The sequence below is a fragment of the Rhinolophus hipposideros genome (genome assembly GCF_964194185.1).
Source record: "Rhinolophus hipposideros genome assembly, chromosome: 24".
Lineage (NCBI taxonomy): Eukaryota > Metazoa > Chordata > Mammalia > Chiroptera > Rhinolophidae > Rhinolophus > Rhinolophus hipposideros.
Window position 1 is genome coordinate 12,673,241 of NC_138070.1, and position 27,806 is coordinate 12,701,046.

The window sequence follows — 27,806 nt, forward strand, 5'->3', positions numbered from 1 at the left end:
GGAAGGCAGTTTTCCCACAAGAACTGAGTCTTATTTATCTCTGTATCCTCTGTTCAAAACATAAAAAGCAAGTGTTCCATCCAAGTTGGAATAAGTGCAAAGTGCCAACCCATCAAGTTACCACAGAGAATTGTGTCCTTTTGGTTAAAAAAAGGAAAAGGAAAAAGGTTGAGTGACTCCAAAGCTCTGATTGTGAATACAGTATAGTAGGATTATCTGGGGCATATTTTATTGTATGAGTCCTCGTAGAACATTTAAAAATAAAATTTGAAAAATCTCTTCTCTCTGACTTCTGAAATATTTTGTATTAACTAGCAGTAGGGGTCTGACATTGCATGATGGCCTGTTTAACATTTGTCCTTTTTATTTTCTCCATCAAAAGCCTATGCTGCCAAAGTGGCTGCTCTTTGATGCTGAGGGATTACATTTGCGACAATGATTAAAAGGATGATAATAAAACTGCTATTGTGCTCTAATTTTAAAGTTAGTTCAAATAAAACTAAATTAGACATGGCCTCTATCTAGTGGTTGTACATTTTCTAAGTGTCCAAGAGCAGCTTTTACAAATACCTCATCTAAATAATAAAGCATTGATTTTATCAGGCATTCCCTCATATGAGTAATAAACATGGTTAGTGGCATCAAACTTGCCTCATTCCAGGGGGTGAGGTTTTTGGCATCTCTGAAAATGGTCCAGTATGTGGCTATTCATTTTTGTCTTAAAAAAAAAAAAAACAGTGGTAATAAAATAGAAAGAAACTGAAATGGGAGTTGAGACCTGACTGGCTCTGTCTGTGATATTAGGCAGAAGTCTTACCTTCACTCACTTAAGGGTACTTCATACCCTGGTCGGCCTAACCTTGTTGACCCATGTCTCCGTTTCTACACGTGCTGAATTAGGGTTTGAACCAGCTAGTCTCGGAGGTTTCAACTTTCTCATTGCACGTTGTCCTTTGAATAAATGTCAGTATCCTATCTGGACTTTTCACTTCATCACAAATACTAGTAATAGCTGTAACATATTACATATTTAATCTGGGCTAAACACTTTATCTGTGTTATTGTATTTTCCCCCCACAATCTAAGCTTATACTGTCTGAGGTTTATTGTGATTATTCTGTCGCTTTCCCCAGCATCATTATTACTAAAATCCCTGGGTTCTCTTCAGTGTTAACAATGTACTTTCCTTTCCTTTACCTTTCTCCCTAGATTGATGTTTTAAGAATTTACCTATTTTTAAAAAATAAAAATAACTTTATTTTTCTTAATTATTAAGATAATACCTACTTCTGTAAAATGTGCAAAAATTACCAAAAAAAAAAAGTAACTTTTCCAAAGTGAAAATTGCTAGAAATCTCATCATCAAAATGTTGTCAGTGAACAGCCCTCTAGACATGCATTTGTGCACATAAATAAATACAAGGTCTGACAATTAAGTTTACGAACTTGTTGCAATGATGTTGCTAACCTCTTTTGATATCAGAGGGATTATTCATTACGAATTTGTACCAACTGCACAAACAGTTCACCAAGTTTACTATTCGGAAGTGCTGAAAAGGCTGCGTGAAAAAGTTAGACGACCTGAGTTTTTCGCCAGCAATTCATGGCTCTTGCATCATGACAATGCACCAGATCCCACGGCACTGTCTGTGAGGGAGTTTTTAGCAAGTAAACAAATCACTGTATTGGAACACCCTCTCTACTCACCTGATCTGGCCCCCAGTGACTTCTTTATCCAAAAGTAAAGGAAGTATTGAAAGGAAGACATTTTGATGACATTCAGGACACCTAGGGTAATACGACAAGAGCTCTGATGGCCATTCCAGAAAGAGTTGCAAAATTGCTTTGAAGGGTGGACTAGGTGCTGGCGTCGGTGCATAGCTTCCCAAGGGGAGCCCTTCAAAGGTGACCGTAGTGATATTCAGCCATGAGATATGTAGCACTTTTTCTAGGATGAGTTCGCAAACTTAATTGTCAGACCTTGTATATACACATAATTTTGTGTAAATGGAATCAAACTGCTATTTTTTTCACTTTATATTACGTTGTTAAAATCTTTTGATATTAATGAAGGTAGATACATATAGCATTTCACTGTACTGATATACTATAATGTTTTTAATCCAGTCTGCTAACAGTGAACATTTAGCTTGCTTCCAGTTTTTTACTATTAAAATCAACGCTGCAGTGAATATCCTTATGAGTAAATCCTGGGTGCGAAGTGAGTTTCATCTGCCTGCATCACATATCTGAACTAAAAATGTATTCATTGGTACGGTAGTACCACAGACATCCATAACCACGCCATTATCATGTAACAACAGCATAAACTTACAAGAACCTAGTAACATGGATTAGATTGGTAAATGTCTACCTTTACAGGCATTGAACTTCAGGTTGTTCAGAATAATGGATTCCCGTTAACACTAAAATAAAATGAAAAGCTTAAACAGTATGAAACTTATATTCATTTTGTAAAAATTTTCAAAAGAATGTGTCGTCTGTCATTTGGGGATGGAAATTTCTATAAATATCAATTAAGTCCATTTGGTCTAATCTATCATTTGAGGCTGATATTTCCTTATTGACTTCCTGTCTCGATGCTGTATCCATTGCTATGAGTGAGGTATTCAGATTCCCTACTATAATTGTATTTCTGTCATTTTCTCCCTTTTGGTCTGTTAGTAATTGCTTTATATATTTTGGTGCTCCCGGGTTGGGTTCATATGTATATTGATAAGTGTTATGTCTTCTTGATGAATTGTCCTACTTATCATAATAAAATGTCCATCTTTGTCTCTTGTTACCCTTTTTATCTTGAAGTCTATTTTTCTGATAAAAGTACTGCTACATCTGCATGTCTCTGGATACCGTTTCCTTGGAGTGTCATCTTCCACCCCTTTATTTTGAGCCTCTGTTTGTCTTTGGAGCTAAGTGTCCCCCAGGAAATACACTGGGGGTGCCAAAAAATGTATGTATATGATTTGTATTCATCTTGTTATCACTGTATATTGAGTATTATGATTTTAATATAGTTTTTTCCTTCCTTAAAATGTTTATACTTTTTTTTTTGGCACTCTGTATTATCTTGTTTTTTAAACCATCCCACTACTCTGTGCCTTTAGATTGTTCAGGTCAGTCCATTTACATTATTGATACTCGTGTATAAGGAGTTACTACAGCCATTTTATGTTTTGTTGTCTGGATGTTTATATCTCCATTGTTTCTTTTCCATTGTGATTTTATCTGCTATTATAGTTTGGTGGTTTTCTATTATTTCTTTCTCCATTCCCTCTTTTTTTTTATTTTTCATTTCTCAGCTCTGGATTTTTGTTTTCTGGTTACCATTAGGTTTGTGTAAAATGTGTCATACATTCCTACAATAGTCCTTTCTTTTTCTGATTGCCTCTTTATTTTTATTCACCTGTACATGTTCAGTCTTTTCCATTTTTAAGATTTTGTTGTCACAAATTATCTCTTTTTATGTTGTACATTCATTGCAAAATTACAGTACTTATTTTTAATGTCCTCCCCCCCTTTAACCTTTATGTTATAATTATTTAATATCTGCTCCTGTTAGTCATCTTACTCAAAATTTTTTGTATTCTTTTGTCTTTTTGTTTCTGATAGAAGAGCTCTTTTCAACATTTCTTGTAATGCAGGTCTTGTGGTGGTAATTCTCTCAACTTTTGTTTGTCTGGGAAAGCCCTTATTTCTCCTTCATATATAAAGGATAATTCTGCTGGATATTATCCTTGGCTGATAGTTAGTTCCTCTCTTTCACTATTTTGAATATGTCTTTTCACTCTCTCCTGACTTGTAATGTTTCTACTGAAAAATCTGGTGATAACCTAATAGGGTTTCCTTTGTAGATTAGTCTTTTTTTCCCTGGCTGCCTTGAGAATTCTTTCCTTGTCATTTATTTTTGACAATTTTAATAAAATGTCTTGGGGTGGCCAGTTAGCTCAGTTGGTTATACCGTGGTACTAATAACACCAACATTGCCGGTTCGATCCCCACATAGGCCACTGAGCTGCACCCTCCTTAAATAAATAAATAAATAAATAAATAAAGTAAAATGTGTCTTGCTTGATTTAATTAGGTGTTCTGTTATCTCTTGCTATCCTAAAGTCCACTTCTTTCCATAGGCTTGAGAAGTTCTCATCACTTATTTCTTTGAGTAGGCTCTCTGTTCCCTCCTCCCTCTCTTCTCCTTCTGGTATACCTATTATCCTTATGTTGCTCTTTCTAATGGAGTCAGATAGTTCTCATAGAGTTCTTTCATTTTTTTAAGTTCTTAGCTCTCTCTCTTCCTCCTGGGTCATTTCAAGGTTTCTATTGTTGAGCTTGCTAATTCTGTCTTCTCTCTGGTCTGCTCTATTTCCAGTGCTCTCTAATGCATTCCTCATCTCATTTATTGAGCTGTTCAACTCCAGAATTTCTATTTGAGTCTTTTTTATAGTTTCAGTCACTTTGGCAGAATACTCCTTTTGTTTATTAATTTTTTTCCTGAGCTCATTGAACTGCCTTTCTGAGTTCTCTTGTATCTCATTGAGCTTCTTTATAATTGCAATCTTAAAATCCCTGTGATTTAATAAGGCACAATCAACTTAGAAATTATAATAGGAACGATATACTATTTTAATACTCCTCCTGATTTACTGAGTTTTACTTTAAGAGAAAAATTCTCAACCTTTTTTTCTGCCAGGGTATGATGAATAACAGGCATCTGTCTGAAATATCTCAGGGGTGGCAGTGAGAGTGGCCATGAGGATGAGGGTAACACCTACAGCAGGGTTTACCTATCAAGCATCTGTTTATGTGCTTTACCCTGTTCTAAGCATTTTCCCATTTATCTCATTTAATCTTCACAATAACATGAAGGAGGTAGTCTGACTTTCTCCATTTACAGATGAGGATATTAAGGGTTAAGTCATTTTCCCAAGGTCATACTTGTGCTGCTACGGGCTGAGCTGGGATTCCTACCTAGATCTGTAGCTCCTACACTCAGTACTCTTAGCTTCAACACGTTTTTCTATCGTCCTTTGGCTCCCTCTCAAAAATGCTTATTAAAAATGCTTATTAGAGCAACAACTTTGAGTTTGTTCTAATTTAAGACAACGGGTGAATTATTTAAAACTTACTGCGGTTGCTTTAGAATACTACTTTCAAAATAATTAAATTTATTTTTCAATTTTAATGTAACAGAACCCCATTACAGCATGTTGGTATGCTTTAAAAATATCGTTAGCATTTTGCTGATTCCACTCTGCAGGCTTTGTGTGTGTGTATACAATTAGTTATGATCATACAGGTCATACAGATTTTTTCTTTTTTCGTGTAGCATTGTATCAAAAGCATTTCCATGTTGTTATTACTTTTCTTAATCATTACTTTAAATGACTGCATAATAGTTCATCAAGTAGCTGTGTTATAATTTCCTTTACCACTCCCTAACTGTTAGGTATCTGGGATTTCCCCATATTTTGCAATTATAATGACATGTTACTGGGATGGTGGTAGTAGAATTTTACCTGAGTAGAAGTGGAATGCGCAATCTTACTGTGTCAGAATTGTAGATGAATATACTTTAGAAAAAAGAATAGATACCAATTTAAACCAAAAATGAGTTTATGATTAGTCTTTGCTAACTGGAAAACCCAATTAACCAGAAGTCTGCATTTCTTATTTTCAAGGTTTTATTGTTTAAAATTTTCAAATTCGGTAATGGGTGGCTTGAGAGCCTACTGATAGCATATTACATGATAAGCCCCCTTTTTACTATTTTGATCATAGTAGTAAAAGTGATAGCCATCTCCCGGATGATAAATGAATGCAAAAAATGAAAAATAGCCTTTTTGTTTTCACTAGGCTTCAGTACGCCAATTCCTACCAGAGCCTTTCAAAGTAGAACTCAGAAGTGAAGTTTGTCACACATATAGTACATATATTTTCGTTAACGTATGAAGACAAAAAGATTTTCACCAATATCTTTCCAAAGAAAAGGTTTTATTTCTAATGATATGGTGAGCTGGATTATTTGGCCGGAGCCTTCTACTACAAGGAGCTAAAAATGCCATAGAAAATAGAAAAGACTTCTTAGACGCATTAAAGAGCTGACAAGACAGTGATAGTTAATGTTTCATTTATGCAAATTATTACAACGAATAAATGGAACACAGACAGTAACAAATAAACCAACGACACCACAAATGAATAACAACCAAACTGAAGGGGGTGGAGAAGAAAATAACTAACATAACTACCTTTGGAAAAGAATCTTGGCTGTATATCACAAGGTTTAAGAAAAAGGAACTATACACAGATATTGCACTGCAGTTAATAAATTTGTTTTTCACAGAGGTATGGGTTAGTGATGCTGACAGTACTGTATGTGTTTAATAGAACAAATAAATAAATATATCATGGATAATGAACCAGGTTTTTCTCTAGTGGAAAAAGAAGTTATAAATAAGAGAAGACTAGAATGAACTCTGGTGTTAGACTGGAATTGAAGATACCATTATGAACTTATGGTTTTACACACACACACACACACACACACACACACACACAGAGAGAAATGGATAGATTGAGAAATAATTACAGATGTCTGTTTATAAGTGTGTTACTGTATATACATTTATTTCCTACTGCTGTCCTCTGGGAAGGCCCAAAGTGATCGTAGCAATAAACTGTAAATGCACCTAGTGCTCCTATCTTTGTTTCTAACTATTGATCTCTAATAAATGAACCAAGCCTCCTTGGTAAAATTGCTTGTTCCAGGACTGAAGCAGGAAAAATACAAAATGAGCCTGGAACATTTTGTGATGCCAGAAAGAAAGCAAGAGTTCAAAAAAATGATGGAGGTATATTGAATGGGCATAGAAGTCACCTTGAAGGAGCTCCCAATGGCGAAGGTTGGGACCATTTAATCAGTAAAACAAATAACTATAGTAAAGGATTATACTGCATAGAGTGAGGTAAATATTGACAAATAAGTTAAATGGATGCGCGTGTGTAACTAAGGCAATTTCCTTCCCTCCATTTAACAAGAAAGTATATAGTTAATAGTTCTGCTTTGGCCAGTTTAAACAAATTTATTCTAAATGTTCCAGTTTGCGGAAATGTTCATATGTTATTAATCACTTCAGTAGGAGTAATCATGGAACAGCTCTGCTCATTTGGGGGCAAGTAATCTGTCCTAGATGGTCTCTGATCAAACCATGCATATCAGGCAGAAGGAACACACTGTCAGTTTGTTTTGCCAGTTTGGAGATTAATTAACAATAATAACCCAAGCACTCAGATTACAAAATAGCTCAACATAGCTCAAGGACTATATAAGTGTTAAATTTTCAGCATTCTTTGACAGAACTAGTTATTTCTCGAATGTCTTGTTTTTTTAATCCTCAGCTCTGTATGCAATGAAAGTAAAAGAGATGTTTTTGACAATATTTAGAAGTAGCTAAAGACGTTTCATAATACCCAGGGTGACAAGGTATTGGGAAGCAGGCATATTTGTACTCTATTGGTCGGGATATAAATTGAGGCAACCTTTTTTTGGGGGGGACAGTTTGGCAGTACCTATCAAAATGAATATGCATATCCTTTTACCTAGAGATTCCACTTATAGGAATTTATTCACTTCTAGGATATTCTCCCACAAACACAAAGATGAGTAAGCAAGTATGTTTCTGCAGTAATGTTTATAATAGCAAAGAATTGGAATACTCTCAATGCTGATAAGTAGGGACTAGTTAAATAAATTATGGTGTATTCCTATAACTAAATACCATACAGTTGTTAAAAAGAGTAAGGTAGATCTACATGTTGACATGGAAAATATATGAGTATGTATTTTTAAAGCCAGAATTTTGGGTAATATTTTTGATAGCTATGAGTAGAAAATTTGTAGAAAGACTCACAAGAAAAATCTCCAATATAGATTATATTAGCGCTATCACTGGAGAGTGGCACTGATGACTGGAGATAAGGATTTTAATTTTCATTTCAATCCTTTGGTTCCCTTTAATATTTTTTTTGATAATTTTTGTAAGAGCTTATTTGAGCCAAATGGACGACATATGCCTGGAAGCAACATCTCACATGTTCCTCCCTTTAATTTTGTTTTAATCTGAACATTTGTTACTTTTATAGGAAAAAAAATTTAAGAGTTTAAGAAGAACAAATACCTGAGCTAAAATCATACCATCTTTTTTATATTCACCTATAATTACACGTCATTCTTTGCCACAATTTTGCCACAGCTGTTACTGGCTGCTTAATCATGCGTGGTAGCCAAAACTCATCAATTTGAGAAATAAACTATAAGTCCCATGCCTGCCATTTTCTACTATCAGAATGAATTGTCCTAATATCACCACCACCACCACCAAAACCCAGAAGTAGGAAAATTTGTATCTCCAAGAGAGGTATGGCTCCTGGATATTTGCTGGCTATTGAATAGCTTTGAAAGGTCACCAGGAGACCTGAACTGAAAGATATGGCTGCTAAATATTTCTGTATTTCCCCATATATTTTAGCTTCATGCATCACCTTCATAATGTTGGCTGAGTCACTTAACAGGCTGTTCTCAGTGCAGACCCCAGAAGGGGACGGTGTATGTGACAGTGCTCTGTGACATATACACGGTGTTCTCAGTACCTGGTTTTTAAGCAAACAGCTGATCCGTGGATCTTTTACTATTTTTCACAGTTGCCCTGAATTTGTAACAGTGGAATATTTCTTTCCTTTCTTTACTTCCCTAACCTTAAGTGATTTGACTTAGTCCCATAAGCTCCTGAATTAGAAGTAGGGAAACGGGTGTTCCTTTAGACTTGCCCTTTTTTGTGTTTCTATGTAAAGGAGGAATGTGTCTATAATTTGTGAAACGGAGCCACATCCATATGGTAGAGCGAGAACTCCAACCCTGGCCATCTGACTCGTAACTTCCTTTTCCATTGTGCCATCTCTCCCTTTAGCCGCAGAGCAGGTCCTTTCAGAAAGACCACTGTTAACCTGGCCAACTCCTGCTTAAGAACTTCGTAGAAGCTCTGAAGTTCATTAGGGAGTTAAAAACTGGCTGTGTGGGCTTCCTGATACTTTGATCAGAAAGCATTTAGAACATTAGAGTTGTGTACAAAGTTAAGAGATTATTATTTAATTTATGAACAGAAGTCGATAATACTTGTTCTGTTAGCCAGGTCTAAAGATCTGAGCCAGATTCCATCTCTGAAAAATAAGAAAGTAATTTTTTTTGAAAGGTGCATTAGTTCCTTGCAAATGGTAGATTTATATGTCTGGTTGATGCCTCCCCTCCATCATCATCATCATCTCAGGCAAATGATTGACCACCTGACTGGAGGTGGCCATGGTGTGGTGGGAGAGCACAGAATGGGGACGCCAAAGACCAGGGCAGTGCTGCTCCCCATTTCAGCCTCCACCTCCTTGGCTGCAACACCAGGCCAGCAATTCCCCCTTAGGGCTGTTGGAGATTCAAATGAGAGACATAGGCTAAAAGCATCCCTCCCTCCCTGGGCACCTCTGAGGCATCAGATATTAAGGGAGACATTATAGCTTAGTGGTTAGGAACTCAGATTCTGCAGTCAGGCTTCCTGGTGGGAAGAGACACATTTTATTTCTCAGAAGATTGCTCTGAGAGGAGACCAGTCCATAGCAGCATGTCTGATACCACCTGGCGAGATGTGTAGCCCTTGTGCATCTCTGCGGCTTGCTTGTCCCATGCTTCGTGTCTAGGTGGTGATGCTCAGAATAAGATCAACTGCCTGAATGTCCCAGCACTTTGCAAATCTAAACATGTTTGAAACCCGGATACTCAACTGAATTCAGTCCAGGCAATCAAACTGCAGAACTTAGGAGATGGAATTGTCCTCATGGGCCCTCCATTCTATTAGAAGAAATTTCAAGTCTTAAATAAGATAGCTTAGTGTTAAAAGAAGGAAAATAGCCTCACTAAATTAAACTGGTAAAGTTTGGTTTTAACAGTGAGCAGATGGAAATAGGAAAAACTATTTCAAGAAGGCAGTATGGCAGTCCTAATTTGGGGGTAAGACTGCCCGAAGTTTACCATTCTGATGTCATCACTTACTGAGATAGATGTTGGGCAGGTTTCTTTACTTTCCGGAGCCTATTCCCGCAGGAGTAAATTGAGGGTGATAGGCCCTACTTTGGTTTTGACAATTAATATAATGCATTTAAAGCTTTTAGCACAGTTCTTGGCATATCATAAGCACTCAACAAATGTTACTAATGTTATTTTTAAGCAAGGATAACTAACTCTGTGTTTCTAAGTGATTAAAAAGTCTAAAACAAACTGAAATTAAATTTAGAATAAAAAGGAAAAAGAGATCGTTTGATTTTATTTTGTTGTGTGTTTTTTAATTGTTGTTTTAAAATTAGAATTATAGGTTAAGATTCTTATGTGCCTCTCTAGTCGGGGGTGGGAGGGGTGGGGACAACATTTGTTGAATCTATGGGACCAAAAAAAAAGATGGACAATTGATTATATAGCACTTGAAGATAAAAAGAACTATTGAACATGTAACCTTTACTGTGACTGCCTCATTGAACAGCTAGCCTACCATTTCAACATTATCACCTTCCCACCTCCTCCAAAAGCCTTTCCTAACCCTTTCAGCACACAGTGATCTCTCCTGAGAACCCAGAAAGCTTACTAACCCCTTTTGACTTCAAGAAAGCACTGAGGCCATTACCCTGTCCTGCAGCTCTCCTCTCTACGGGGCAGTGTTCAGGGCACTCCTGGTGGTGGGGCTGGACTACACTCTCAGGAGGGGCCTAGAGTTCATGGCCTACCAAAGGAGCATCCTTTTAAGACTCTCCAGCATATTCAAGAGAATGTGCTGACACACCAAATGGTGTTTGGTTTTTGCTGTGTCTCAGCATTAGAGAATAAATGGATCAGGGTGGGAAATGAGCACCTCAGCCAGCACTCCCTAGAGAATTAAAAGTTGCAAAAAATGTCTTTAATGAAAGGCAGACATCTTAGAAGACTTGACGGAGTTTCAAATAGTGCCCATGTAGAGCAGAAGTGAGAACTGCAGACAGGTGATTTTCCTGGGCCCCACTGAAGGAATGGAGAAATAAAGGAATTTCTAAGGTAGTAGGTATATCTGTCTTAGTCTTTCATGTAAAATACTGAGACTTTGTCTCAATGTCGTAGATGTTTGCAGAGCCTCTGCTGTGTGCAGAGGGATAATGAGGACAACTAAATCGGAGAGTTTACTGTTTCCTAAACCTGTTTCCTCTGATCAGCAAAGTGGTTAGGACCTAGATAGTCATTCATGATAGAGGTAGGGGTAGGGGTTCATCTTGTTTGGGACCAGAGAACAAAATGGAGCAGGGTGAAGTGGGAAGGGACCTGCATCTCATCATGTATTCCTTATAGAATAGAGAGTTGCAAAGAGACTTGAAAAATGAAAAGCAAAAATCTGAACAGACTTCCTTGGCACAACTGGTGAGTCTCCTCTGCTTACAGGCCTCAGAAGTTGAGAGGCAACTCTCCATGCAAGTACACGCCCTGCGAGAAGACTTCCGGGAGAAAAACTCATCAACCAACCAGCACATCATCCGTCTGGAAAGCCTTCAGGCTGAGGTGAGCTGCCCATGCAGCAGTGCTTGGAGGTGGAGGTGCTTTTCAAATCCGAGGCACTGCAACCGGTCTTATAGATAAGGAGCCCTCTGAACTGGGAAACAAAAGCCTGCTCTAACCAAAATCTCTAGAGAGACATATCTGTGAGACACTAAACGGGGAACACTTGATCCACATTCTCTGGGTAGTCTGCCGTCTGGAAAAATAGGGCTGCTCAGAGTTACTGCTGAGGGTTTTGAAATCACGAGTGACCTACTTTTTCCTGAATGTGTTGATCCCTTCACAAACATCCCGGCCGATCCTACCTAGAAGATGGGAAACGACATCTTCCCTTTCTGTGTTCCGTTTGGGTGCGGTTCAGCCCACCTTCAGAGGGACAGGGAGAGTCATAGAAGTATCTGCTTCATAGGGTTGTTGTGAGGATCTGATGATCTGATACATGGAAGCGCTGAGTGTGGTGTTTGGAAGACAGTAATGTTATTAAAAGCGTATGAGAGGCCATCAGGGTCAATGGCCCTGAGTGTGGGCCAGAGGGAAAAAGAAAGTAGCACTTAGGAGACGCCACTGTGAGAATCCAGTTGTGTGAGGTGAGGACAAGTTGGGGGTTCCTATCACCAGCCCAAACAGGGGCTCTTTCCTGGGGAGGCTTCCACCTACTCATGAGGACCCCTCAGCTAAGTGTCTCAAGAGCAGCACTTCAGCCAAGTTACACTTTGAGGGACAGGCGGGAAACCAAGGGGTGTGCACCCTCTCTGTGGTCAGGCCCGGTTAACGGGCCAGCTCCCCTGCTTCGTAAACGACCTGAAGTTGTTTTTCCTAAAGTCTGTCAATATCTTCTCTTTTCTCCTGCCTCTCATTCCCTTCCTTCTTCCCTTCCCTTGGAATTCCTACTGGGATTGAGCAGCAGGTTCTTGAAGTAAGTAGTGTGTTCCACTGGGTTTGGCATGCTTGTCTGTGACCATTTGTGTGCATGACTTGCCTTTCAACTGCCTCTGCCAAGGGCTGACTCCTCTGAGTTGCCTGTCTTCTCTCCCCTCCCCCACACACTCCCTTCACTATATCTAGCCCCTCGTGACACGGGATCACTCCCAGGAATGTTTATTGCCAGATTTTGTCGCAAGTTTCAGGGTGTGTGTGGTGGGGTGAGGGAGTTGGCCATCTAAGGCCCTGTTTCGTCCGGTAACACTACTACTTTTTAAAACCAGGCTATGAAATCATTCATTTCAGATAAGTTACTTCATGGGGTGGGGGTTGTGTATCAGAACCACATTGCCTCATTACTTCACTGAGTGGAACTTGGGAAACAGAGATTCTCCATGGGAAGGAAAATGTAAAGGTCAGAGGGTATTTAAATGAAAATCAACTAGAGTAAGAATTCCCTTCACGTGGGTAACGTTGCTTCAATGTGGGGAATAGTGGGCCCATTCACAAAAGGAGCCTGCTCCTCTTAGTCCCTTACCCAGGTGCACACTTGAGAGACAATATTTCTTTGTTTGGCCAGATACCTGATCTTTCTGGACAAAGGCCACATACTTCATTTCCCCAGGACGGCATCCTATCTGATTGATTGGTGGCCAGGGAAGATCTGTGCCCTCTGAACAGAATTCTAGTGCTGAGAGTGAGAACAGCCAAAAAGCAGAGGGAAAGGTGGATTTCAGAGGACCTGGGACAAGTTAGACATTCATTTTGAAATCTCCCCTGGAAAAGGTCTGAGGTTGGTCCCTTTAGTGAATTGCTATCCACACTAGACCAGAGAGCAGAGAGCCTCTTAACCACATCAGGAGGATATAAGCGAGAGGCTGGTTAAGAAATCAGTCCATCAGGGAATTAATAAGTAGGAGGAGCCATTGGAACCTGCAGGACTCCAAAAGTCCACCAAGGTCACCAGCAATTGGCGGGACTTGTGAAGGTGCCCCATCGTCCAGAGCAGGGCACTGTTCTCGGGCGGAAGCATAGCTAGCCTTGGGGAATGCTAACGCAGCTTCTCATCCTGCAAACCTTGAGGCCAGAGAAAACTTGGCATCTCTTTTCCTCTGTTTTCCAACTGAAACTGAAGAGACTAGACAGACATTCCTAAAAGGTTTGTATCTGTTTGGAGGCTGACTAGATAGTGTACAAACATACCAGCCTGTTTAATAAAAGGAGAGAAATTGCTTCTGTTCACAAATTACTTGCTCAAGCAAAACCTACCTAGAGTGAAATCAGTTCTTCACTGTGGCCACGTCCTGTTCCTTCCCAGAACACAGGCTGGTGCACGCACTCTGTGTGTTCTGTGCCCTGCTGGCTCCCCTCTAACTGAGGTCTGAACTGGGACCTCTAGAGCCAGACCTGCCAGCGAGGGGAAAGGACAGAGAGCCGTAGAGTATGAAAATACAGCAGCTCCAGAGGCTGTCTTGGGCATTTTCTTGTGCTCATGACTTGAGAAGGAAGAACGGTACAGAAGGTTAAGCTCCGCGCCCTTGTCAGTGGTGGGGTTGGAGTCAAGTCGTGGGCAGGCCAGGTGGGGCCCTTTTCTGTCTTATCTGTGGAATTTCCAGAACACCGACCTTCCCTTCCTCTACCTGGCATCCCACATTCCAGCTTCCCCAGAGCTCCACTCCCACCCCTTCCCAGACAGGTTTCTAGAGGGGAGGGGTTTTCACTTCAGCTCAGGAGTTCACAGCTGCTATCTCCGAGATGGGGGTGCCGGGCCCCTGCGCAGAGCACTTGGAGAGACGCAAGCCTTCATGTCTGGGGGCTAGTCCCTCCCTCCCTACTCATCAGCCCGGTATAACCCCACAGCACCCCCGTGGCTCTCCACCCTTTCAGATCAAGATGCTGTCGGATCGGAAACGGGAGCTGGAGCATCGTCTCAGCGCCACCTTAGAGGAGAATGACCTGCTCCAAGGGACCGTGGAGGAGCTACAGGACCGGGTGCTGATCCTAGAGAGACAGGGCCACGACAAAGACCTACAGGTACTGGCACAGAGAAGCTGTTCTGTCGGATTAGAGCCAGATCAAAGGAGCGCTTAGCTGCCCAGCTAGAAGGAAGGGCTGGGAGGCCATTGCCACCTCCGGGGTCAGGAGTGGGTGAAGCCTCCCTGCGGGCCTGGTTGTGGTTCTCGGCGCTCACTAACTCGGATCTGGCTCTGCTGAGAAGAAACGCATCGCTACCCACCCGTCATCCTTCCATTTTGTTCTGAGCCACTAGCCCCTCGAGCAGTTTTACCGAGTTCTTTCTGGGCTATTAATATGGCTGGAACAACACCGGGGGTGTCATTCTGCCTCCTGGGGTTTGTGAAATCTGCTAGAGATTTCAGAGGGAGCCTGAGACTTTCTGTGCTTGGTTCACAATGCTCTCCACTGCTGCTTTCCCAGGCTGATGGATTTAGTTGGCTGGCACTGAGCAGAAACCAAGAAGCTGCCCACTGAACACAATAAGACTTATATCCTGCTTCTGCCAGTTACTAGAAAAGGCACAAGCTGACCCTTTTGTGAACCTAATTAGCCTCTTTTTCTCCCTTGAAGGAAATTGTTTCGTGGCCATATTTGTCCTTATTTGGGAACTACCACCAGGCCTCAGCTGAATCCCCAGGCTTACACTTGACAAGCAACACCCCCCTAAACAAGATAATCACTCCCAGCAAGCGTCCCCAGGAATAGAGTTTAGCATCTGCTACCAAGAAAGCTTTGCAGGGCTGGCCGAGGAACACCCAGGGCTAGTGGAGAGGAGGGCATTGCTTCCCCTTGGTCATCCTCTGGGCATATGCCAGGGAGTGGAATCGATTGCAGTAGTGTCATTTGTGTGGAGGTGCTTGGCCAAGTTGCTCAAGCATCTGGTGGGTCCCTGCCCAGACCCCTGGGAGGTCCCTTGGGCTTAATGGTCAGCTGCTGAGGAAAGCCCTTGGGTGTGGGATAAGGAGACATTTTAGGCTAAGGTCACTTGTTACTGACCCCATAAGCTAAGCTACCATCTGAGTAATTAAACTCTTAAGGGCAAATGAGCAATACGTCTTCATCCATGTTTTTTTGTACCTTCGGTTTCTAAGTTTGCATATATTGGGGCCTCAGTAACTGTTGAATAGAAAATGATTCTTGGCGAAAGCCTCATAGCAGTTTTCAAGATAGAAAGGAGTTTGCTCATATTTTAAGGTTAATGATAATAATAGCGATGAAGGTTCCTGTGCTTCATTACAGGGAACAGAGTGAGTTTGCTTACATTATAAAACAGGCTTAGGGAAAAAAATGAATAACGTATCCAAAGTAGTGTAGTAAGTCCTTGGTAAAATCGAGACTAGAACCTTCCCACCCGTCTTACGTGGTGCTCAGGGATGACTTCCAGTCTCTCACTAGCTTCTGGAAGTCATGTGTCTCCCCAGTATTTATTACCCCATCAAGCACTCCCCTGAGGGTTGCCAAGGTCGAGTACGGAGAGGAGAAGGGGAAAAAGTACCAAAAAATGGAAAAATTGCCACTGCCTAACAGAAACGTTCAGTCTAGCATGAATTCACAAATGAAAAGTCTTTATTTCAAATCAAGAATTGGGGACCTGGGGATGGGGAAGAGCCAGGACCAGTGTGGACCATCCAGGACCAGCTGGCACAGTAGGCTGTGCGTTCTCTAGCAGCAAGAGTCCCATGTGACGTCCCATTCCTGTCCTCGTCATCTGCACATCCACTTTTTCTGGTTGAACTTCTTCACTCACCCCAGGGCCTATATCAGTTCAGGCAGTTCCTGCTTTGATTTGGAAAATCTGCATTTATGGGCTGAATTCTCTTTCCCAACCATTTGTAATTCTTGTTCTTCATACGAAACTGTCCTGGAGCTGCTGCTAATTTCCAGTGTCCTCTGGAAGACCCTTTCTGTTGTTGAAATGGTCTGTACTGATACAGAAATACAAATTCCGGCTTAGTTAGCTAGTCGTTGAATGGTCAGAAATCATAGACTTGTGAAATGTGGAGGTAGTGGCTTTGGAATGTATATAATCCCATGATTTTAATCCTTTTCCTGAGATGAGGGATGAGAGGAAGGCTGAGCAGGCAGGATCACAGGTCTGCACAGTCGCAGGAGCTCCCCCACCCCATTTTGATCTGGTTCACTATGTAATCGGAGTTCTTCTGTCAAGCACAGATTTTAAACCACCGATCAAATCTAAATCTGCTTTTTTTTTTCAGGCTGAGAATAGGGATAAAAATCATTATTTATTGAAGACCCAATAAATTTTTTAAGTCGGGCATTTTGCTGAAGTCTTAATACCCAGTGAAGGTTTTTATCCCTTTAAGGGCCACTTAACTGCCCTACTTCATACCCAGCTGGGCATCTTACACATGTGTGCAGGGTCCTCGTCCCAGTGAGTGGGCGGATTTCATCAGCAGAGAGCACCCCACTGTGGGGTGACCCCAGAAGCAGGTGACCTGGAGTCTAGCCCTCTCTGTGCCACTGAGCATGTACCATCAGGCAAATCGTTTAACATCACACTCTCAGTTTCCTCAATGTAAAATAGGGAGAGTGCCCCCACTTCTGCCAGTGTTAGGGGCTGTAAGGACTGTGAGCGCGAACTTGGTATACTGTACAAGCACAAGGCATTTGGTGTCGTCCTTATTCATACGTGTAAGTGCATTTAGTGTCATCTTCGTTACAAGGATGATATTTCTCATTTTAGAGGGTTCTTATATTTGATAGACTCCTCCATGGTTTGGTTCTGTTTTTCTCCCTAAATCTGTGGATCAGTTATTGACCAGAGGGCAGACCTGTCTTGGTCTTTTGTTCTCTTGCTGTTATAATTAATGAAGCCCCTTCGAGTGCACCTGAGTAATTGAACTAATTTTATCCAGTGGAGGAGAGCTTGTGCTTGTCTGTGCTGAGCTTCTCCTGCTGAGGTGAACATGGAGTGCCGAGAAGATCATTGTAAAGCGCTTTGCCAGTTGAGTATGCCGTTTGTAATCGTGCCAAACGCTTCCTAGGAATGTCTTTTTTTTTTAACTCTAATTTCTTTTTTTCTGAGTTTCCTCAAAACGGGGGCTGGAGGAGTTCCCACCGGACCAGCAGGTGTTGCTGATCCACGGAACCGTGCAGAGCAGGCTTGCTAATTCCTTTTTCGTTCTCTGAGCTGCCAGGATTCAAACTCTTCTAGTTAAGGCACTTCCAGGCCAACCATTCTCCAGTACTGACCTGCAGAAGTGAGGCTCCCAGGACAAACAACAAATTGGCTGAAGGCTCTGCAAGGTAGCTTGCTCCTTTCACGAGAACTACAGAGCTCAGAGCTGCTGCCTGCTGCCCCTTGGTCTCTGCATCTCTGCTGCAGCCACAAGCCCACCTCGCCAACAGTCTGGAAAAGACAGCACAGTGTCCACTCTATTTTTAGTGAACAGGGATGACCCCAGAAGTGCTATTTTGTAAGAGGATAAATTAGTTAGATTTAAATCCCAGGAAGTTCTTCTCCGCCACTCCCCCAAAAAAATATTTTGTGGGGTCAATCTCCAAATACAAGAGTAGGAAACAGTGCGTCGTGCAGGTGTGGTATGTGGACATAAGTATAGTGCTTAGCAAATGGATAAAGGTGCTGCAATAGGGTCTTATGTTAAAAGCCAGTGTGGTGGAGTGCTCTAGTATGAGTGTGGCGTTCAGCAGTCATGGTGGAGTCGACCCGCACCTTCAGCAATAGTAATGTCACCAGCGAAGGCTGACGGTTTGGACTCCGCAGGGAAGGGGCCACAGAGAATGCAGAGAGGGGTGAAGTAGCTGCAGCGAGAGAGGGAAGGAGCCCTCCCTCCTATAAGCCATGATACCTGCATTGCCGTCCCCTCTCTACCACTGGCATCGCTCTCCTCGGAGCCAAAAGGAGCCGCAGATGCTGTGTCAGGCCCTTCCCAGGCCTGGGCTTTGTCTGTAAACAGTGCGGTGTGACACAAAGGGAGAGACTGCCTTTCCCATGGGCTTGGAAACTCTTGGTATTACTACCCAGATGTTATTCTAATCCCACCCCCAGCTCTTCCAGACAACCTTAACTTTTTCATTAAAATACAACATACATATAGTAAAGCGAGCAAATCTTAAGTGGACAGCCTAATGAATGTTTACAAGTTTATACACCTGTGTAACCACCACCCAGATCAACATATAGCCCGTTAGGAGCACCCCACAAGCCTCCTTCTAACCCCCACCCCGTCAGTACCCTACCACTTCCTTGAAAACAGGCATCTATTCTGACTTTCATCTTTTGTATCTCAGTGAAGTTTTGGCACTTTTTATAAATGGCATCGTACAGCATATGTTGTCGTATGCCTGGCTTTTGTGCAACATCGTGTCTTACGGAATTCCTCCATGTTGTGGCCTATGGTAGCAGTGTGTTCTTTTTTCACTGCGGTCTAGCATTCCAGCATGGGAATATATCTGTGTGAATATTGTTTCCCATTTGTTGCTCTTACAAACAATGCTGTTGCGATATCCTGTTGGTCCTTTGTGCACATATGCAGTCATTGGTGTTGGGTCTACACCCCAAGAGTGGTCCCTCTGGCTCACAGGATGGGCGTATGTTTCACTCATCGGAAATTGCGAAACAGTTGTCCAAAGTGGTTGTACAGCTTCCATTCCCACCAGCACAGAGTCCCAGTTGTTCTATGTCTTCATTAATACTTGATACTATTTTGTTGTTATTTATGAATTCATTTCAGCCAGTCTGGTGAGAGTCTAATGGTATCTTACTGTGTGTGTGTGTTTAAATTTTTATTACGGAGAATTTCAGACAAACTCAGAAGGAGAATAGTGTGATGATGCCCCAGGTACCCCACTGCCCAGCTCTACAAACTGTCGGTCCCTGGCCAGTCCTGCCCCATCTTCATTGCATCCATTGGCTCCTCTCATGTATTATTTTAAAGTACACCCCAGAACTTTTATAATTTCATCTGTAAATAACAAATACCTCTAAGTGATAAGAAATTTTAAAAAATATAACCACAGCACTAGTATACCTAAAAAAATTTAGCAGTATTTCTTTAATATCATCACATATGTGGTCAGTGTTCAGATTTTCAGGTGTATTATAAATGTCACAATTGTTTTTCACATTTTTCATTTGAGTCGAGGTAAATTACAATAAGCCTACATTGCATTTGGTCGATGTCTCTTAAGTCTCTTTTAATCCATAGGTTCCCCCTTTATCTTTTTTTCCCCTTGAAATTTATCTGTTGAAGAAACTGAGCTGTTTGTGCTGTAGAATTCCCAAATCTGATTTTGCTGACTGTAACCCCCTAATGTAATCTAACATGTTCCTCCCGCCTCTGTATCTTTCCGTAAATTGGTGGTTGGATCTAGAAGTATGATCAGGTTCCAGGTCAGTGTTCCTTGTTTGTTTTGGTTTTGGCAAGCCTCATGACCATTTGCTGTCTCTTTGAAAGCTGCACCAAAGCCAACTGGAGCTCCAGGAGGTGCGGCTCTCCTACCGACAGCTACAGGTGAAGGTGGAAGAGCTCACCGAGGAGAGGAGTCTGCAGAGTTGTGCCGCCACCAGCACGTCCCTCCTGTCCGAGATCGAGCAGAGCATGGAGGCGGAAGAGCTGGAACAAGAGAGAGAGCAGGTGCTGACATCCCTGTCGCTCTGGCACGTGAGGTTGCCCGGGGGTCCTGGGGGCAGGCGCCGAACTTCCAGAGCCCATCATTCCTCCCTGTGGCCCAGTGCCTACCGTTTCAGCTTCAGCCCAGCAAGGGTCTGCAGCCCTGCACCTCTGCAAGCCCCTCAGCCTGCTGACTGGAGCTGTCAGGAAGCAGGCCCTGACTGAAGCGTGTCCCTGGCTCACTGTCACCCCAGCACGTCTTAGGAAATGCTTTAATCATCAGCCTCATATCTCTGGTATTGACAGGGTTCTAGGTCATTTGTGATCCATCCTGTTGGCTTCTTTTCATGCTACTCATAACCACTCATCCCCCTAATCATGCGCAGACTCCCACCAAAGTAACTGACTAATGTAAAGAAGTGGTTTCTTTGCAAGTGGGAGGGGCTAGAGGGCAGGGACAATAAGAATTGGGAGTCTGTATAGATGTACTGGGCCCAAAGTAAGTATCAGTATTTCTTGGGGCAGGTGATTTAAAAAAAACAAAAACAAAAACAAAACTTTCTCCTAGAAGTAGTATCTTGGATGCTTGAGTTCGTATACTAAAAATAGATGACCGGGTGGCAGTATTCTCTAGAACCCATAATCAAGAATAATTCTTTGTGACGCAGCTGAGACTGCAGCTCTGGGAAGCCTACTGCCAGGTTCGCTATCTCTGCTCACACCTTCGAGGAAACGACAGTGCTGACTCGGCCGTCTCCACGGACTCCTCAATGGACGAGTCTTCAGAAACCTCGTCTGCCAAGGATGTGCCAGCCGGCAGCTTGCGCACTGCCCTCAATGAGCTCAAGAGACTGATACAGAGCATTGTGGATGGCATGGATCCCACGGTAAGAAGCCGGGCTGAGAGACTCCTTACCCCACAGAACCCGGCTAATGGGAGGCTGAAACCATGCGCAGAGAGTGAGGTGAACCCTGGAACCCGGAACCTTATAAAATCTGCAAGAATTTTTTTCTGAGCCCTTGTTTGAGAGCCCTGAACACTGGTGATCGAGCAGAGGGAGTGAGTGCCAGGGATGGAAAGCTCCATGGGCATCGTCCTGCAGCCACCAGGAGACAAATGGAGTCTCTTGTCCATAGAGTATGTACAGGCCATGGTGGCCTCTACTTCCAGGGCTTTCCTTGGAAGCTTTGAATGTAGAGATTTGGATCCAGGTAAAAACTCTTAAGTTACTTTTCAGTAGCCCATTGGTCCTAGTGATGGGGTTAGCTATGAACAGGCACACTTAAAAGGTAGATCTGAAGCTTCTGCTAAATGGATGTAAGTGAGCACAGAAAGTTGAGAAGACCAACAGGGAGGGCCCTTGAGAATTCCAGCTGTGGCCCTTGTGGAGGAGAGGAATGTTCCCGTGGGCCTCCTGGCAGACTGGTATTTCTCGTGGCTTCCTGAGAGATTTCTGCCAGCCTCACTGTCCACTCACTCCCAGCTCTCAGGCTGTTGCTTCTCCTGAGTTTCAATCCTCCTACAGACTAGTTGTGTCTTTCTCCCCCTATTAGATGAAGATGAGAGCGTGGTTGTCCTTATCTGAATGTGCTGTGTTGATCTGTGGAATGTGTTGCAGTATACAGGCCAGAGTCCCTGTAGGAAAAGGGAGCTGTTAGAGTGAGGTGTACTGTTCACTCCACATAATTTCCCTTCCCTGAAACCTGAAACAAAAGTGAAATAAATGTCTAGGTATTGTTTGCAGATTGGAATTGCACAATGAATCACTCGCCTCTAACCCTTTCTTTCCTCTTTTGTCTTTTCTCTCCTTCCCGCTCTCTGCCCGTCTCCTGCTTTCTTACTGCCCCCCAAACAACCATCTCTTCACTCCCTTCCCCATCATTGCCCTCTCTCCTCCCCAACTCTCCCCTGTCTCTTCCTCTCTCACGAACCGTCTCTTCACTTCCCTCCACTCTCACCATCTCTCTGGGTGTCTGGCTCACTCTCTTTTGCTGTCAGAACTCTCGGAGAATTGATGATGACTCCTTAGAAGAGCAGATAAGGCAGACCAGTGAGGATTCAAGAGCCCTAAGGGAACTCATGGAGGGAGAGAGGGGTAAACTGAGGCAAAGCCTAGAAGAGCTGCAGCGACTCCACAGTCAGGTGAGCACCTCCATCCTCAGTGCAGTGCAGGGAATAGGCAGGTGTCCCTGGGCTCTCCTGGGACCCTTGTGAGTTTCCCTCTCCCATGTGTATTTAAGGAGCAGGTTTCCTCTGACAGATCCTCGGATCTGAAGTTGAGATGAGCCGGGTGCCTTCAAGAGAAGAAGCCAACCCTCTGGTTTAGCCCAAAGTAAAATTGTCAGGGATAAGAATAGATGACGCTCTGCTTCCTCCAGAGACACGTGGCCTTCTATAGAGCCCGAGTCATCTGGTGGAGCCTGATGTTTTAAGTGCCACAGCTCCCAGGACACTTGGGGCTCTTCCTCCAGCAGCTTTTGAGCCAGGAAGTTTGCAAACCAAGGATTGATCTTTGCAGGCCTTTCCTCTCTTTGTGAGAGCCGTCACCTCTGTCAGCCTGTTTTTCAGCTTTAGAAGCACTTACTGCTGCTTTCGCTGTCCTTTACCCGTTTGATCATGGTTTCGCCTCTTGAGAACACTGGCGCAGGACGTCTGTATTCTGATCTGAAAAGTTTTACTAAAGGGCTTAGTAGCTAGCCCCACCCAGAAAGGAGCTTCTAAAAATTATCCTAGGAGATAAATAAAGGCTTTTCCTTTTGACTAGGTTCATTTGTACAGGTTCTATCCCATTTGTGGGGGACACCAGACAGGCAGCATTTTAAACGCTGCCCCCACCCAGCCTGCCCGCTTCTTGCCTTGTCCAAAGCCAGTCGTCTTTCCTGCTGCATAAAACTGCTGAGAGATGGAACTTAAGCCTGGCTTTTGCTTCAATCAGTATTTCTTAAATTTAAAGAACCTTATAGAAATAAACTCCTGTCTTTTCTTGGGTTGTGCCCATTAGACTTCCTAATATTATTCTCTTGGAAGCTGTTGGGAGTCCCATACACAGCCACCACTGCACTCATTGTGAATGACCAGGTAACAAGGACAGAGAGACGCAATTGAAAGCTGTAGCTTGTTCCTGGCAAAATGTGGGGAGTGGGTTTGAGCAGCCAGAGAAGTTCTAATGCCTAAAACCTAAGTCTGTCATGTGGTCGTTTGGCCAGGGAGTGGTTCAGACTTAAGGACAGATCTTCCAAACCGGAGAATAAAATGCAAGAGAAAGTGGATCTAAAAGTTCTTGGGATTAATAAAAGTTTCACCTATTTTAAAGCCTATTTACATCTCTGTGGGGTGCTTCTGCTTATCAGCTCTTTGAGAAGGGCAAGCTTCTCGTTTTGTTTTGTGTTGCTGCTTCTCAGAATTATAAAACTGGAAACACCAGAGGGCATTATTTCATTCAGAAACCTCAGCAAGGTGCCGGTTGCTGTGAGTTGGCTGTGGAACTGTTTAGGAAGCCATCTCCACCAGGGTCTTCCTTACAAGTTCAGCTGACCCCTGGTGAAGGCCACTTCCTGTGGATTCCCTCTCAAATAGCTCGTCAAGCAGATGATACGCTGGGTCCCACATGGAGTGGAGCACTGGGTCTCTCCCATAGGTCATCTCTTCCCAAAAGCTCAGTCCGAGCAGCAAACCTCTCAGCCAGGCTGTGTCTACGCAAAACTGTCCCATGGGAATAACTGCCCTCCAAGGCAGTGGGCTGGGACGCAGATTGAGTTCCAGAATGACAGTGGCGATGGCAGCTGTCACAGCGGGCGTGCTGTTCCTCAGGCGCAGTGAGTTCAGCACCTGCGAGCACCTACCGTGTGCCTGTGTGGCACAGTGCGAACGTGACAGCGCCCCTGCAGCCCAGGACCCCTCACATCGTGAAGGCAGTCAGACCAGCTTTGTACCTTTTGGGGGCAGGGTCCAGACACGGTTTTGTGGAGCCAAGGTTCCAACAGACAGTGCGGAGACCAGGGTCCAGCCTCATCTGATTGGCGATCCGGCCTCCCTCCTGGAAACTAGGCCAGAGGTAAAAGACGTGGGGCCCGACGGTGAAGTGACCAGCAGCACCCCACGCCCTCAGAAGCCCACTCAAATTTTTAAGTGAAAGAAAGAGAGCTCAGGTTTGATAGAACTCATAATTATCTGTTTGAGGCAACAACCGGAGGCAGATCTGAAGATTTGCCCCACACCCTGGTGCCGTGGAGAGCTCCCTCTCACCCCCTTTCCCCCTCTTCTCCACTCCCCACAACTCTCTAGGCTCCTGCTTTTAATAATCCTGGTGAGGGCTGACTGGGGTCTGGAGCAGCTGCTGAGAGGAACTTCAGAGCAATATGAAAACTAGTTACCCGTGGGACCCCTCAGCCGATGCCAGGGCCAGTAAACCAGGTTGTGGGAGGTACAGTAAGAAACAGTCCTGGTCTGGTCGTTTGGCTCCTTCGTGCTTGACTGGAGTGCACGCCAGTTACTCCAGGAGGGACATTGGTAGACACAGGGACCGTGAACGAGAAACAGTCCGGGCCTTCACTGATGAAGCCTGGTGACCCTCCACCAGGGTCACCTGTGAACCTTCAGTGTGGCCTCTCCTCCATTGACCTAGCCACTGCCCGACGGCACACCTTCATTCTTCCTCTCCCTGGCTTTAATCATACTTCCCGTGTATCTGCCTTCCGCCAGCCCATTCCACATGATTTGGGTTGATCTTCCTGAAGCACGACTTGAAAATGGGGCACCTTTGCAAGTTCTGGATTGACTTCCCATCAGCAAGTCCTGGGAAGCCTCTCGCCATCTGGCTTCTTTCCTGTTGTTTCCATTTCACCTCCTTTGCTTGAGCAGAATTGAATATAGGCTATAAAAGGGCATGGCACACACTCCCCATGCTTTCTCACATCTGGGTGTCTCTGCTCGGAAGACTCGCCTCTGCCACCTGCCCATGTCTCAGCCTTACTCATCCTTCCAGTTCCTGATCAGGTTTCACTTCCTCCTTGAAACTCTTGATTCCCTTCCTCATGGAACTGCCCTGGCCCTGCTCTGTCATGGTTGCCCGCACTCCCATCTTGTCTCCCCAAACTGTGGGCCCCCACGACGACAAGCTGGAGGCCTGACTTCTCTTCTAAAGCATCCAGCACAGTGCCTTGCGTAGAGTAGCCACACAGATAACTGTCAAAAGGGCAAACAAAGCCCTAGATATTTAACTTCAGGATGCTTTCTTTCATGCTGTTCAGTTGTGAGGACACCAACCTTATTGGGAGAAGTGGATTTCAGGGTGGCTGTGACCTGTCATTGTATAAACAAGCCAGGTCAGTCCTCATGGCAGCCATCAACAAGTAGGTCCCGAAAGGGGGGTGGGGTGTGGTCGGAACTTACAGTCATGTGCCAGGCACTGAGCTGAGTTCTGGGTGTTACTCATCTTGTTTGATGGTGGGGAATGGTTATTTGTTTTCTCTTTATGAAAAGTATTATAGTTCAGAGAGGGTAAGTCCCTTGTCACTTCTGAGGCAGATAGCTGGTAGTCTCTACCTTGACCAGGTTTCCCAGGTCAAAGCAAAAAGTTCTTGTGGAGTTTTATGTGGAACATACTAAGTGTTGGCATTTGCTGCCTAGCCTGTACTTGAATCTGTCATGTACTCAGCTGGCAGAACACCTGGCTGCCCCCTGGCCGGCCCGAGGCCAGGTTAGCTCTCATTTGGCCTGAGGAGGTCTGGCTGTCTCTGCCAGGTGCTTTCTGCATCTTGCGTTCTGGCCTGTGGGCTGCAGAAGCTGCTCACAAATGGGGTGAGGCTGGGCTTCTCACCTGCTGCCTTGTCTGCCTCAGGGCTAGCCACATATGCATGCCACAGCCTCTAAGGCTTCGGACCCTGGTCGCCCAGCTGGCCCCACCACAAAAGCCCCCGCAGCTGGCAACTCTGCTGTCTTGGTCTCGGGAGTCTGGAGTGTCTCAGCGAAGCTTGATCTTCAACCTTAGTCCTGGGGCCTTTTGCTCAGTTTCATTCTGTCCAAGGATGATTAGACGTGGAACTTGAAAAGCAGAGGAGTGTTCTGAAAGGTGACATCTGTCCCCTAGTGGGAGGGATAGATCTATATGGATGGATCCTCGTTTGGAAAAATGTCAAAGTATGTGTAATATTTAACAAGAGGGCAGGGTCAGGTATCCCGACTCCAGGCTGATGCTATCGGCTATGAGACGGTACCCCCACCTTTCTATTCATTCAACAAATATTTACTGAAAGCTCTACCAGTCAGGGTTTCTAGTTGCAAACAACAGAAACACACTCAACTTAAGCAGAAAGAGAATGTATTGGAATTAAATGTGATAGCTCATGCAATCAGCAGGAAGGCTGGAGAACTGAGCTCCAAAGGAAAGAGGAAGGAGCCGTGGGAAGTGGGGTGACACTGCTGTCCAGGTAGTAATTTCCCAATGGCCTGTGGCTTTGCAGTACCCTCAAGACATGCAGTCCCAGGTAGGGGGTTGTGACTGGCAAGTCTAGGTCTCATACCCCTGCCCAGGTGCCTAGGAAATGGCATAGGTCTCTCCCTTTGGGCTTCTTTAGTGGGAGAGGCCATGTCATGTCTGCCACCAAGACTGACGCAAGCAGGAATGCCCCCAGAATAGGGATTTTTGGATGATGATTAGCCAGAAAATGACAACTGTCCACTCAGTGCACAAGCATTTTGGGATTAAGCATCATACCCAGCCAGGCTCTGAGATGTACAAATAGAGCACACTTCTAACCGTCACAGAGCCCAAAGTGTCAGGGGTTACTATACAGTGTGAGCTGTGGCCACCAAGGAAACCACTAGGAAGGCACCTCACTACCAGTAAACAGGCTATGGTGCCAGTCACGAGGCCTGCACCCCAGAAACCTAACAGGTTTGAAGTAAAAGGTGATAACGTCATTTAGATGTCCAAATTCATGTGGCTTTGACCTGGGGAACAGAATGAAAATGGACGAGCCAGGCTGTATTAAGTGCTGTCACAGAGACGGGAGCCAGGTCCCAGGCTGTAGGACGAGCCAGGGCCCTGTGGAGAACAGTGCTCCATGTGGAGGGAAACAAAACTTGAATCCCTACCCCCCAAAAATGTGTTTCAGAGCCCTGAGGGATGTGTAGTCTTCATTTCCTGGGATTGTTTTGCAATGAAGGAGGTGGTGTGGTGTTCGGTGTACAAAGGGGATCTGGCCCCATGGCTGCAGTACACCCCAGCCCTTGGCCTCCCTGCCACTGAGCTGCAGCCTAGCTAGCATGTGGCTTCCCTTCTCGGGCAGAGACGGGCCTCCCTGGGAGCAGGGGCAGCGGGAAGCTACCACACCTGCATGGCACACAGGCCGCGTGGCACACAGGCCCCGCAGCTACCTGAGCTTCTCGCTCCTTTGTCCCTCTCTGAGGGAAGTACCCCAGGCCAGCAACAGTTACGACATCATTATAGGCATCCCTTTTGTCTCCCTTTAGGTGACACTGCTGAGTGTGGAGATGACGGCACTGAAGGAGGAAAGAGACCGACTCAGAGTGACATCTGAGGACAAGGAACCGAAGGAGCAGCTTCAGAAGGCCATCAGAGACCGGGATGAGGCCATTGCAAAGTGAGTGCGCGTGACGGGTTCCGGTTTACTCTTTTAAG

General features: G+C 44.1%; 1 protein-coding gene across 4 annotated transcripts in view; it reads left to right on the plus strand.

Annotated features, from left to right (window-relative positions):
- The window catches only part of BICDL1 (BICD family like cargo adaptor 1), an 86,492-nt gene that overhangs the window by 49,246 nt on the left and 9,440 nt on the right, over positions 1-27,806 (plus strand). For 2 of the 4 annotated variants that reach the window (XR_013992489.1, XM_081037076.1), the window contains exons 3-9: positions 11,519-11,635; positions 12,537-12,548; positions 14,441-14,587; positions 20,008-20,187; positions 20,832-21,050; positions 22,163-22,306; positions 27,638-27,768. Coding sequence is in view for 3 of the 4 variants with exons in the window: in XM_081037076.1 (XP_080893202.1) it covers positions 11,519-11,635; positions 12,537-12,548; positions 14,441-14,587; positions 20,008-20,187; positions 20,832-21,050; positions 22,163-22,306; positions 27,638-27,768 (950 nt within the window). In the remaining variant the exon portion in view is untranslated. The remainder of the gene's footprint in view (positions 1-11,518; positions 11,636-12,536; positions 12,549-14,440; positions 14,588-20,007; positions 20,188-20,831; positions 21,051-22,162; positions 22,307-27,637; positions 27,769-27,806) is intronic. The other 2 variants (XM_081037077.1, XM_081037078.1) reach the window with 2 other exon arrangements.